The sequence below is a fragment of the Athene noctua genome, chromosome 1, assembly GCF_965140245.1.
Source record: "Athene noctua chromosome 1, bAthNoc1.hap1.1, whole genome shotgun sequence".
NCBI classification, from domain to species: domain Eukaryota; kingdom Metazoa; phylum Chordata; class Aves; order Strigiformes; family Strigidae; genus Athene; species Athene noctua.
The window spans coordinates 56,047,396-56,059,997 of NC_134037.1; the positions used below are offsets into that span (position 1 = coordinate 56,047,396).

A 12,602-nucleotide genomic window follows, 5' to 3' on the forward strand; every position below is an offset into this window, starting at 1 on the left:
CTAGAGACTGGTAGTTCCTCTGGGGAAAGGACAGTTGAACACATTAATGAAATAGGATTTTTACCAGGAGAATTGAAGTAGTGGTTGGGTATTCTTTTATGTGTCTTGGAACATATGTTGATGGAAAACTGGGTTTACATTATCTGAGTACAAACCCTATTTATGTATTGAATTAAGTATGAAGACTTTAACATAACCTGCAATAATGGCTTATTTAAGCATTGCTGAACAGTCAGACTTAATTCAGTGATTATTTGCAACTAGGACTTTTTAAAGATTTCAAGCCAAAGAGCTACTGGTTTTAAAATTATGTCCTGGTAGTTTTAAAAAATGGTAACACTAAAGAAAGTATGTTCTGACTGGAGAGTTGTCAAGAAAAAGATTTGTAAAACTGTTAAAACAATTTTATCAAATTAAATGAGGCCATAATAGGTTTTGATTACCAACAGAAATTATATGATGTATACATGTTGTCCTGAGTAACCAGTTTGGGCCTAGACTGAAATTTTAGTTCCAGGCTGCTTTTTGACAAATTTGCACAAAACCCCCAGAGAATTTATTGGTAACTAAATCTCATAAGCCAATGTTTGGTTATTAAATAGGAAAAGTAAGTAATGATGAAAAGCTTGCCATATGCTACTTGAGCTGCTTCCATAAGGAAGAACTCACTCGACAATAGTTACAATTTGGTTCTGTAGTCTCCTATTTTATTCTCCTATGATTATCTCAGACTAGAAATTGTTATCTAACAGTCTGCCCTCTTTAAACTCTTCTAAAAACCCTCTATAGGATGCTTGATTTCAAGACTGAGGAATAGCAGTGGTTTTCCAGTCCTTTATTTTGATGATTGTTCCCCAAACGAAGATTTGTCAATCAGTTTTGAATGACTGGAGACTGGACTCACAGCTCTGTAAAACTGTAGGCTGTTCCTGCTTTTGAGGTCTAGTATATAGTCTTCACTGCCTTCCTAAACGGACATCGTTTTACACCTCTCACATGTTGATATCATGATTCTCATTCTAAATATGAAGTTTCACGCACATTAGGTTCTGTGCAGTATATAAAGTGAAAACTTAGTTCAGGACAATTCATCTTCCCCTTTCACCCCAATTTCTGTCTATGCTGCTCCTTCCTTAATTTGCTGCTGGTATTCCCCTTTCCTGATATTTTCTATAGAGGTGAAAAAACAAACACTTTGAGAAGTGAGTGAAGTATGTTAGAGGATAACCAAGTAAATACTGTACTTCACTTTAAAAATAAAAAAAATATGTAAATGATTCTGAATAAAGTCATGGAAGAACACTGTGAGAAGTTTAATGAGGGGAGAGGAAGGTAATACAACTTTTACTCAGTGGGAATGCTAGTTAGTAAGTCTTCAGATACATGGCACATAAACAGCTACCCTAAATTCAATCTGAGAGGGCTGGTATGATTTCTGAAAGTCCTCATGCTTCAGACAAGGGATTAAACAGTTGACAGTGTTTTGGTACAGCCCAGAAGAACATTTTGGGGGGGTGATTTTTCCAGCCATGCTGCTTTCACTTGACTCTTACTGCAGAGCGTTCTTGGAGCATGCGGGATGGAGTTAGTTGGGGTGAGACCAGGGCTGCATCTTTGAACTTGATGTATGCTGCTCATGAGCATCCAATCCATAGGATCAGTCTATAGCTATTCTGAAACAAAACCTCCTAAATGAAGGTAATGTGGATGTCATGTCCTAAGCAGCAACTATTCTGGTCTCCAGATCTGCTTCTGTTGTGCTACCTTATTGTCTAATGCAGATTTAGTGTAAAATGTCCTTTTTCTGGTGAAGAGAAGCTTATCTGCAAATCCTCTATTGAGCCCTCATTCAGTTTCCTCATTTCTGCCCAAGTATGATTATTACAACTAAAAGTAGGTGGAGTACAGCAAACGTGAAAGCTATTCTGAATAGCCTGTTGATCCCTGAAAGAAAAGAATGTTGTTCTGGGGAGGGGTGGGGGGAGGAGGGGGTAGTGTGGGATGTTTACAGTGAAGATTCAGTTCTCTTAATTTTAGTGATGATTCTTTTGAATAGAGACAATCCATGAAATAAATATATCAAGAAAATAAAACCAGTACCTAGGAAGTCAGAAGTTTTGATTTCAAGTTTTTAAAAAAGGCTTTGGCCTAAGCATGGAAAAATAAACCAGAACTCAAATGGTTTCAAATTCTAAGTATAGCCATTCATTTGACTTACAAGGACAGAGAGGATATCCAGAAATAAGGTGTCACAATGTATAACACTGCAATTATATCTTGCCATTAAGACTGATTTATGAAATAGAGAGGACTTTTATAATAAAGCTAGAATTGTTATATTACTGTGAGATTAGTCTGAAAAAGTACAAACTTAAATCACTCATGGAAAAACTAGGTAGAGGTTTATGTCACATTTTTATGACTATATATCAATTTATTTTGCCTTTCTAGACTTCAAGCAGGTCTTCAGTTGGCCATGTGTATCAGATACATATTTAAATTCACTCCTAAGGTCTTTTTTGAGTAGAGATGACAAGAGTATGTAAAAGTTCTTTCTGAATATTGTAGATGACAGGCCTATTGTTAAATTTGAGGATAATTTGCATGTTGTACATAATTATGTACACAATCATGTATTTTTCCCACTGCTGAAGATCAAGGCTGTAGCTCTGATTTTTTTCTGCTCTATATGCCTTTAGTGATTGTGTAAAAAAAAATTTCTGTGACAAGCGTGCATCTTTGTCAATAAGAGGCAACTACCTGAGCCACTACCAGTTCTTTCTGCAGTGATGACATTATTTTAATAAACCTAAACTGTTAGTGCAAATTGAATACCAATAGTATAAGCAAAGGGCCTTCATTCATATATTGACCCACTAGACATAACTATGTTACTTTATTATAAAAAAATAGCAAACTTACCTTGACTCTTTACATTGAATGGTAGAAAATGTGGTCCCTTGATGCTGGATTGTTTCTGATATCTCTCAGAAAAATATCCATCACTGCCATGGACAATGTTCAGACAAAACAGCAGCAGTAAGGATATTTGTAAATGCATGTTTCCAAATCTGTTCTGTGTTAGAAAAGGAAGAAAAAGTTTTTAATAATGAAAAGCTGTTCAGTTCTGTTTCTTAACTTTAGAGTTTTCTTAAAGTATTAGTGTTAAAAGTAACATTGTTTTGTACTTCTTCCTGTTTACACTAGTTGTGAAAAATGTTTTAAGAAAAAGACAATCAGTGTTGCTGTCACTTTGAATGATAGAACTCTTGTATAGATAGGTTATAGGTAATGGTCTCACTCAGAAAAAGAATCCTTTTAAATAGATGCCAGCAAATCACGGTCTTCAGAAACAGTGGTTATTTTCCTAGTTATACTAGGGCTCCAAAAGTAAATTCAGGAATTGCATATATCTAAATTCCTGAAATGAAGTTTTCAGTGGAAATACATAGGTACTGTACCACGACCTTATTGCCTCTGTCTGATGCTATAGCAAATGAAGCATGAAGTCCTGGCTCCTTCAGCATCACAGTGGCAAAAAAATCTCACATTGCCTTGCATGAAACCAGGCTTTATCTGAAGCCTTTCAAATAGCCCCAGTGGCAGTAAGGATGCTGTCACAGGCCCTTAAAATATCAACCCCCTTCCCTCCCCAGCCAAAAAGCATGTATCCTGTAGAAGTTATGTTGAAAACTAAATAGAATGAAATGAAATCATAACATACCAAAATGTTGTGAAGCTCCAATGCAGAGTGGTAGAGCAGTGAATCCTCCTCTATTGAGGAGTTCTTCTGCCACTGGTGAGTGAGCAGAAGCTGATGATTTCAAGTGTCACCCTTGAGTATTTATACGATTTTCCCCCTAGTTGGGTGACTGCTGAGCATAAGCTCCTCCCCAAAAATCAGTAAGCAGTAATTATCTGTGTGTATATGTGTGTTTTTTAGGGGTGGGGGTAGTTATTTTGGGCAGTCATCCTAGATCCTGTTAATTTTTTTTTTTTTTTTCTTCCCTTGCATTTCTTATTGTTGATGAAATTGTATTGCTCACAGCTTGTATTTTCTAAAATTTTATGGCCCCTCTGTCTTTAAAACTGAGAAGGGTAACATTGGAAAAAAATCATGAACTTGTAAGTAAGGTTGGTAATTAAGTCCTTCATTTGGATTTCTCTGCAAATGCTTTAAGGAAAGAACTATACATTTTGACCTTTGGTGAGCTGTTACTTTCAGGAGTAACCCCACTACAGTCTGTAGAGACTACCTATGTGAGTAATTGTTCATTGGGACATGAGTGGCGAACTTAAAATCAATTAAAATGTTAATAAGAGAGTTGTGCAAGAACCTGAAGATTACTTTTAAGCAGTTATTATTTTAGGAGATTATCTTCACGCTGTATTTCTACACTTCTGGTTTTATGCTGAAGGTACAGTACTACGCATATGATGTATTCTGGAAGTAATGTTTCTGTATTATGGATTCTTGGAATGCAATCTTGCCTTATACAATGAGAACTTTGTCTAGTTGTATCAAATATATTGAAATCCATACTGCTTAAATTTGGAAGTGTTATACAGGTTGAAGTTTGGGGCTGATAGAGCTTTTTTGAGCTTTTCTTGCAGTCAGAAATTAACTTTTTTTAATGCTTGTTCAATTAAATGCAGTTATTGCTGTACTTTTACTAGAGGCATGTTTTTCCTATTAAATTATTTCAGTTTAGTAAATTTAAACTATTGCTGTTTTACTGTTGATGGGTCAAACTTGATTACAGTTTATCTCTTTTTTTTTTTTTTTTTTTTTCTTTCAGACTATAAACTGGTTTTAGCAAATGAAGAAAGGTTGTTAAACCGGTCTTGCTTAATAGACTGTATCCACACATTGTAATTTCTTTTTTTTAATAAATAATGGAATCTCGCAGTGTTTCAGCATCACTTTGATTAGTATTCAGTATTAAATAGGCAGTAACTTTCAGTCCTTGAATTGTTTGGGACTCTTGAAACATTGAAGATCAAAGGGCAAAATAAGAGAGAAGAAACAAACCCTTCTCATTTAGGATGACACTGTAGAAGTAATTATATGGTGCACTCCACTTTTATCAAACATTCTCAGCAAAAATACCTACATATAAATTATCTGTGTATTGAAATTCCTTTGCTAATTGAAGACTAATTTGGCATTGTTATAAGGTGTTTGGTCTTGTAGGAGTTAGATCTTTGAATGTGTTTCAAATTCATTTCCCTTGCACCAAAGATTAGAGGAAAAACAAAAGATAAATGATATGTGTTGCTACTAAAGGAAGCTGAGCATGTACTACAAGTTACTCCCCCGATGAAGTGAGCATGTATTTCTTTTTCAAGTTAGTTTATGCCATTTGTGGAAGCTGTCTGGGGAGCCTTTTGGTGAAGTACAAGCAGTCTCTATGCAGAAGAACATGTATGCACCCATATCCTAATACCAATTGTTGAAATACTGTAATCAGGCAAGAGTACTACCATGTTATGTTATAGGAATACTAATAAACACTGTGCGTTACTGTGAGTTCTCATGCATGGTAGGTACAGAAGGGACACCTGTTACCCTTCCGGCCAAAAGACTGAGCTGCTGGCCCTGAACTGCGCAGCTATCCTGTAGAATGACAGGTTAACGTGGGCTGAATTTTACCTGCTTTGTGTCTTTGTTTAATTCCACACTGTTCAAGTGACAACTTTTTTGGCTTTTATGTATTATGGCAAATATCCTAGAACACAAGTTACTGTACTGAAAGAGACCAGTGGACCATCAAGTCTATTCTGCTTACAATTGTGATAATACCTTTGCTTACTAGAGGGCTGTATTAATGTTGAGAGTTAGACTGCTGCAATAATTTATTTAATGTATTGTTGAATAGTTCTTCTGTTCTTCTTCCTAGCCATCTTCTAAACAACATCATGTTCCATTTTTGTAAATAAACCATTTCCACTGCAGGGGTCTTCAGACTGAAGCCTGCTTTCTCCATTAAGCTTGCATGCCTGATCTGCTCACTGGTTTTCAGAGAATGTTTTCTTGTCTGAGATGGCATTTCTACTCTCCATATGTGCATTCAGCTCCTTTTAATCTTTTGGAGAAGGAAGCTTTGTCCTCAAGTTGTTTTTGTAACTTCTTAAGGTGCTTCATTTAAAAATTAGTATCTATAAATTCAAATGGGAATCCAGTCATCCACTTTTGACAGAGGCAGCAAATATATGGGCATAGAGTTTATTTCCTCCTTGAAGAAATGCAACTCCAGCCCCTTTTTTTGGTTCACATAAATCTAAAAATAGCTTTTGATTTTTAAAACATTTAAATATACAGCCCTCAGTGGGAACTGTGGTTGTTGCTAATTTGACAATATTTGTTTAAGAAAGTTAAGAACAGCAGGCAACAGTTTAATGCACACAGTTTCATGCTAATTTGAAGCCTAATTCATAAATACCCCCAAAGCAGGCACACTTATGTTACAAAAGCACCAATAATGTACACTGATATTTGCCCAGCAGCCTCACTTCCTGCCTTGGCTCCTTCTGGCAGGAAGGTGAATAATCTCTGTGTGTGCCTCTGTAAAAATAGGGAGGACTGTGGGGTCAAAAGGTATATACAGGCAAACCCGTTGTCCTTGTGCTTAACTTGAGCTCCACCCTATTGTGCTATCTTATGTTACTTCTTTGGTTTGAGGTTTTGTTTTTTGTGGGTATGGGAAATTGAGGTAGAATTGGAGTTCACTGCCTTTGTATGTTTTTCCTGTTGCTGTGGATATTTCTTATTGGCAGAGCACTGACACGCATTTAGCTCTAAGCATGCTTAAGAAAGGTGGGCTTTGGTATATATTTGCATGTGCTGAAATACAGGCAGTAGACATACTTGTGCATACCTATTTATGGTAACAGCACATTTTAAACAAGAAAGGTTATTTGCATACCTGTTTTCAAATTATAGACATTCAGATGCTTATGTATTTAGAAAGTGGTCTTTGATTACAAATGAATGTGTCTTTGCTCCCTCCTGCTTCCCTGTCCCATTAGCCTAATGGTCAGGGATAATTGATCCATTGTACCACTCCAGAACTTGCTCTTTAGTTATGTATTGGCTGCTTCTTCCCATGTAAAGGTAGCCATGGTAGATGTTATGGAGATGTAATAGCTTAAGTCCTAATCTTAACTGCAATAAAAAGACTCAAAATAGAGTTTGTGTGGACCATATGAAGTAGGTACTGGAATCAGAGAGTCTCCAACGCCTTTCATAGCAGCCTTCAGTGCTTCACCGTATTTTCTGACCATTGAGTCTGTTGTTGAATGTTGTTGGAAAGCATGCACTTGCACATGCTTTTCAAAACCCCCTGTTCCTTCTGTGTCTTACTCCCACAGAGTCAGTGAAAACGCATGCATAATTAACATAGAAGTGACACCATCATTTGGGAAATGGGAACTGACTTTCATCACAATTCTGCAAATTACTTACAAAGTGACTTGAAAGAGTCCCACAGTAAGCAACTGCTTACAAGGAAGAAGCGTGGAACATCTTATTCAGGCTAAAATTGCAATAGAACAAGCAACCACTCAGTGTCACACACCCCATCCCCACCTTCATCCCCCCCAAAAAAAAAGGAAAGAAAAGCAAAACTCAGAGAAAAGTTGGGCTAGGTCCTTGATGTACTTTGAAATGGCTAAATATGTTCCTGATGCTGAAGATTTTCAGTGTAAATATGCCTAAACTTACTGTTTCGACTTAGAATATGCAGTCTTGATTTTTGCACCAAGCACAAACTATGAGCTCAGTCTCAAAGAACTCAACAGTTCTCTGGAAGTAATAATTCACAGCTTTAACTCAGAATTTGTCTCAGTTTTAGTAATTGTTTTTTAGTCTTAATTCTGAATTTTTTTGGTAGTTTATACTAAATGTTAAAATATAGTACCCAAGGAACCCGGAGGGGCTTGTTTACTCCTTTTCTTTGGCTAGGTAATCTCTGCTGTAAAGAAAGAGGCAATAATGTGTTGGTAGGAGATCTTTCCTGTAGTTTAAAAAGTAGTCTGAAAAATTGGGAGTAACTTTTTATTGATGACATAAAACCCGAACACTGTTAAGAGGACACATTTTGCTGCTTCTGGCTCAGTATTTGTGACTAGTGCTTTCTGATGTTGTCAGTTCCAGTTTTGTTAGCTGCCTGAAGTAAACTTTGAAGACTCTACCCTACTCTGTGAGAAGCTTTCCTCTATTAACGTGCTTATACCCAAAACTCGTGGTAGCTACCATTTTGTGAAGGAGTCCGATAGCTTGTAGCACCATGTCTGGTGAAGAAACTCTCTGGTCTTCAATTTTGAGTTCTCAGAGAAAGGCGCTTAGGAATTTCTAAGAGGAGTTTGAAAGCCTGCCATGAAATTAAAGGGGTAATTGGATTTCCTAGTTTGTGGTGCGCTTTATGACATGCTGGAAGCTCCTAAATCATCTCATACTGCATGTTATAAAACTGCCCTCTTTCCTTTTTTGTCACACAATGATGAAGAGTGTCTGCATGTTCCTGTGATAGCAGCCAGGTAAGACTTCAATGGGAGTGCAGAGGAACAAAGTGTTCCACTGTACCTTAATGGGGAAAGCTAATACAGAGGTTTTTTAGCTTCGTACTGCAAATTCAATGGCTGGGGGAAATCTGAGGGGTTTTTGTTTATTTTTGTTGTTGTTTCCTTCTTTTGTAATTATTGTTACTTTGTATTTCATGGAGGGTATTTTCTGTTCCAACACTAGCCACTTGGACTGCATCTGACTGGAAAATGTGTTGGTGAAGAAAATATTTACTTTGCTAATTGCAAAATAAAAAAGTTTTCTTTTGAGTTTCAGAATGCGTGTTGTCTTTTGTAATTAATAGAGGCTTGTTGAGGTAATATGCAGGGCTGTGCAGTCCTATCTATATTCCTGTTTTGAGATAACAGTAAAGAATTCTCTCTTTAAACAAACCAAAAGAAACTGTGTTACTCCTACAGTCCCATACTAGTCTTTTTATAAAGTCCTTATACTTTTAATACTTGTAATTGTGGTTGAATAAATGTCCTACTTTCAAGTAGCAATGGAAAGACGGTCTGTATTTATTCTGGCACTGAAAAACTGACTGGTCACCAGTTTGTTCTGTTCAGCTCAGGTAACTGTTGATTACAAGAGCTCTATTTAGTATAGCAGTGTATTTGAACAGATGACACCCAGTTAAATATTTATAATTGTATTCTGACTGAATTAAATTGCAGAGACACTGAATAACCATGCTGAAACCTCAGTAAAAGATGTGTTCCACATAGGCTATAGAGAAAGCTTTGAGACTGACATGAATTTCTGACTATACATTCCTCAGAGTCAGATAGTATTCTTGATGAATGCTTTCTAACAATACTACATTGTCCGTGCCCCCATGTCATTATATTTGTATGAATATAAGATAATCTTCATCCATTTTAGATAATTTGTGGTATTAGAGTAAAAGATAACACCAGTACTTTTGTTTAGTAGGAGAGATGTTTTCCAGTACCACAGGTATGTTCCTGGCCTTATCTTACTCCTCCCTCATTTTTATTCCTCCTGCCCTTGCCTCTGAAAGTAAAACCAACAAATATTTTTCAAACAAATGCATTAATTTGAAACTCAGATGTGTAGCTTTAAATGAAAACTGATCAGTTTTCAAGATAGTGAAAATGCAAAGCTGTTTTTATCTATTGATACTCATCCTTTCTCCCACAAATGCTTTTCTGTGTAAATGTTTATATATTTAAGGCTTTGGATTTTCACTAGATCAATTTAAAAATGTAAACATGAAGGTGATGGCAGGACTTGTATCTTCCTGATGGAGGGAGCGAGCAGAAGTATCCAGTTAACTTTGTGTGCAATTTAGGAAAAAAATTTGCAAGGGACACTGAATAGCCTAAGCAAATATGAAAAACTGACTTTGGGTTTTGAGAAGGGGGTTCCACAAAACTGTTTGTGGAGCTGTTTAAACATAGCCAGGTAAAAAGGTTTCCAGTTCCTTCTGTCTGGAGATGCTCACTTTCAGCCTTCTGCCTTATGTTGACTGCACTCTCAGTTGTGTCAATACAATGCTTCATGAAGCTTTTCTGTAGGCTGAATTAGTAAGAATTTGATTTGGAATAAAATGTAATCGAACTTTCCTGAGAGTGATGGAAGGAGGGAGGTTTGTTTTCCATAGGTCCAGATCATTTCACAGGATATGTTAAAATGATTTTTAAACACCTGAAATATATAATTAGTCTTTAAAGATTACGGCAAATGTTCTTTATTTTTTAGTAAGCTCCTGATGTTCTTGTTTAAAAACCTGATATATCACGGTAAAGAGAGCATTCACATAAAAACATAAAAATATGAAATACTCATATTTTCTTTGGGAGGAGTACTTCTTTATTTTCTTAATTCATGCTCTATTTTTCTCTGATTTTGATTACATTATTTAGTATCTTGTTCTATATCTGTGCCTGATGGACTCCAGTTTCTGTCAGACTCCTCTGGACCACAGTGAATAAAGTAGAAGCCTTGGTAAAAGAAGGATGGAAACTATTCCTACTTTCCCAAAGGTGAAAAAGTTCAAGCAGCTTCCTCAGGTATCCCCTAATTAGGGGAATCTTCCAAATAGTTTGTGAAAAATAGGTGTAAGTGAGCTGCTTTTTCAAGTGTCCCTACTGGAGCAGGTAGTCAGCCTGCTGAATAGCCTCATTCATTGACTTTACTACCTGCTGTGGTTTGGACAATTGGCACAGAGTTGTTTTTAAACTTTCATGTTTAAAAACAGGTGCCAAAGGGGGTGTGAGGGGAAATCCAGACTTCTACAGCCAGAACAAATAAAAGTTGTCTGAGTTCACTTTAAAAATAAGGGATTTGTTTGGATTTTTAACTCTGGCATTTTAAATATTGCTGTATTCTTCTAATTTATTTAAATTGAGACTTAGGAAAGTTCTGTTGGTGGGTGCATATAAACTTTCTATACTCTCTCCCTTATGCAAAATAAGCTTGACTCCATGGTGCCTAATCATTCCTCATGATTATTAATAGGGCTGGTTTTAGTTTCACTTAGCTGAGATTGGATTTTTACAAGCATTACATTGTCATAAAGGAGAGTCATAATTACCCACTTGTAATAAAGTGCTAATGAAGTGGCTACTTTTATTATTACAGAAAATGACAGGACTGCAAAGTTTTATAGGTGACACTTGCTGTATTACCTGGACTCAAATCCACAAGCTTCAATGTCTCCTGCGTTTCGTAAGAGAAGTGTGATAGGATTATTTTTTAAAAGTACTTTAACCAGTAGGCTCTCATGTTCAAAGATTTGAGGATTGAAAGTTATATAAAAGTGGTTCGTATGTGGAACAGGTAAATACTTCCCAGACTCCTGATACAAAAAATTATCCATACACCAGGGAAGGATAGGGACTCCTAAACTCATGACAGGCAACCTGACCAGACTGCCAGCTTGTTTCCAAAGGTGATACTTTCTGACCCTGCTGTTACTATGGTAAGTGGTGCAAAACTAAAACCAAAAAGTGACCTCCTGTTGGAGGTGATGTTAGCTGAATTCTGCAATCATTGATGGAGAGATGTAAACAATGATCTCCACGGAATTAATGCATAAGAGTCCGATTTATTTCTGCTGCATACAGAAGTAAAAAGTGGGTAACTTTCCAAGCAAAAATTAATTGCTTTGAGATTTTGAGTGTGTTACTCTTGGATTTAGGTTTGCAGGTTCCACTGGAGTTGTTAAACCTTTCTGGACATTCACGGTAAATTGACTGTACCTTTGACTTTGTCACAGCTAAAGAATGTAGCTATGAAAAGGTAATGGCTGCTTGGATTGTAGGTGGTTAAAGTGCTGTAATGTGAATATGTTTAAATCTCAATGAATTTACTAAAGATCAGAGAAGTGTAGGGACCTGAATCTACAAATGCCAGGTCCCCATCTGATTCCTTAACAAATGTGCCATTTGCTTCTGTGTGATCTGTAACCGATAGCCAGATTTTGTCCTTGAAAGAGTTTCTCTAGCAGTCACTCAGTTAGGGATATAGATAGAGTTTTGTTAAACATCTCATGGTCTATGAGCAAGGAGGAAACTGCTCTGTTCTCAGCAGCTGCTGTCAATGACATATGCTACAGCAGAAGACTGATAGCGGATTTGAAGGAAGATTTTTCTGAGATGCTGGTATTGCTGCAGGTCTGGAGTGGAAGAAGTCTTCCACCAATCTGCAATAACCAGGATAAAGAGTTAGGACCTTGAAATGAGGGTAGGAAAGAGAGTCTTATAGGAAATGGGATATGGAGGGAAAGGGTTATTTATCTGTGTAACGTAGTCCGGATTGTGATGTTAAGTCTGAATTTTATGGTTATCCCATGCAACATCTTGACAAATCTTGTAGAATCTGTGGGCTTCTTCAGTAACAAAAGATAAAAGGAAGGAAAACACTGCAACTCTCATCTGTTTTCTGATCAAACTTTCACAAAATGGGAAAAACATGAAATGGGAAAGAGCATTTCACCATACAAGGTGAATGGAAGCCCATGTAATGCCCAAATTCAAGCAAAATAAATGGTGTTTGGGTACAGCTAAGTTGG

General features: G+C 36.7%; 2 protein-coding genes across 4 annotated transcripts in view; one reads left to right on the plus strand and one right to left on the minus strand.

The window, feature by feature from the left end:
- NT5DC1 (5'-nucleotidase domain containing 1) overlaps positions 1–12,602 on the plus strand; it is a 155,577-nt gene that overhangs the window by 20,447 nt on the left and 122,528 nt on the right. The window lies entirely within an intron of this gene.
- COL10A1 (collagen type X alpha 1 chain) overlaps positions 1–12,602 on the minus strand; it is a 41,713-nt gene that overhangs the window by 4,327 nt on the left and 24,784 nt on the right. The window contains exon 2 of one of the 2 annotated variants that reach the window (XM_074923541.1): positions 2,923–3,076. In XM_074923541.1, the coding sequence (XP_074779642.1) occupies positions 2,923–3,061 (139 nt within the window). In that variant the 5' untranslated portion in view covers positions 3,062–3,076. Of the gene's footprint in view, positions 1–2,922; positions 3,079–12,602 lie in introns of those variants that run through there. The other variant, XM_074923550.1, reaches the window with a different exon arrangement.